The sequence below is a fragment of the Mus caroli genome, chromosome 3 (assembly GCF_900094665.2).
Source record: "Mus caroli chromosome 3, CAROLI_EIJ_v1.1, whole genome shotgun sequence".
NCBI lineage: Eukaryota > Metazoa > Chordata > Mammalia > Rodentia > Muridae > Mus > Mus caroli.
This window is the reverse complement of record NC_034572.1, coordinates 87,502,907-87,504,045: the sequence shown is the minus strand read 5'-3', so window position 1 is coordinate 87,504,045 and position 1,139 is coordinate 87,502,907. Positions and strand designations below refer to the sequence as shown.

At 42.8% G+C, this 1,139-nt stretch overlaps 1 protein-coding gene across 1 annotated transcript in view; it reads right to left on the bottom strand.

Moving 5' to 3' along the window:
• Positions 1-235: 235 nt before the first annotated feature.
• Positions 236-1,139, bottom strand: part of LOC110291871 (hornerin-like) — a 12,764-nt gene continuing 11,860 nt past the window's right edge. Inside the window, exon 4 of the mRNA XM_021159097.1 lies at positions 236-1,113. Within this exon, the coding sequence (XP_021014756.1) occupies positions 236-1,113 (878 nt within the window). The remainder of the gene's footprint in view (positions 1,114-1,139) is intronic.

The window sequence follows — 1,139 nt, the reverse complement described above, 5'->3', positions numbered from 1 at the left end:
CTCTGCTCTTGGACATACTCATACAGTGGAGTGCTACTATTGAAACTATGAGGTCCTGAGACTGTGTTTCTCATTCCAAAGTTACTTTCCTTGATTATCTGATACTTACAGTTACCTTGTCTATTGTATACATTACAAAGTGACAATTTATCAGCAGTATCAGATCTAATCTGTCCATGTGAAGAAAATTGTCCAAAGTCACAGCCTGAGGAGGTTTCTACTTGTCTATGCACTCTTATTGATTGATTTTCATTACAATTTGAGGAGCTACAGCCAGATTCCCACTGGTTTCCGCATCTCCTATTTGACTGAGGTTGTTCAAAGTTAGAATATTGACCATATCCAGAAACACATGATCCAGGACTAAAGGACTGACACGAACCAGACCCATATTGTTGTGAAGTAGGGCACAGACCAGATCCTGGACAGTTTTCTCTGGAGATAGAAGAGGGATAGGAACCAGATCCATCTTGACCAGTGTTAAAACCATGACTACACCCAACTCCATGTTGGCTCTGGCTAGAGTAATGACTTGAGGGACATCTATATTGGCCATAGTGAGAAGACTGATTTGAACCAAGTCCCTGTTCTCTGTAGCTAGAGGATTGGTTTGAATTAGATCCACACTGACCACTGCAGTATGACTGTCCTGATGGAGTATTATATTGACTATAGCCAGAAGATTGATTTCTATTAGATTCATGATGCTCATAAGTAGACTGACCTGGTCTAGATACTTGGTTACCAAAGCCAGAACATTCTCCTGAACCAGACACACATGATCCAAAGCTAGAATACTCTTGAGAGGTAGACTCATGATTACTACAAGGAAAAGACTGATGTGATCCAGACCTTTGCTGGTCAAAACCAGAAGATTGCCATGAAGTAGAACCCTGCTTTCCACAGTTAGATGACTGAAACGAGCCTTTAGTTTGACCCATGCAAGGTCCATGGTGAATATGACCAGATGATTGTCCAGAGAAAGGACCACATTGCCCACTGTGAGAGGCCTCACCTTGACATGATGGATGCTGACTAAAGCCAGAAGATTCTCCTGAGCCCGAAACATCACGTTGGGAACAAGAAGACTCCCTTGAGGTAGACCTGCCTCTCCTGTGGGTAGATGAGTTACGTGATCC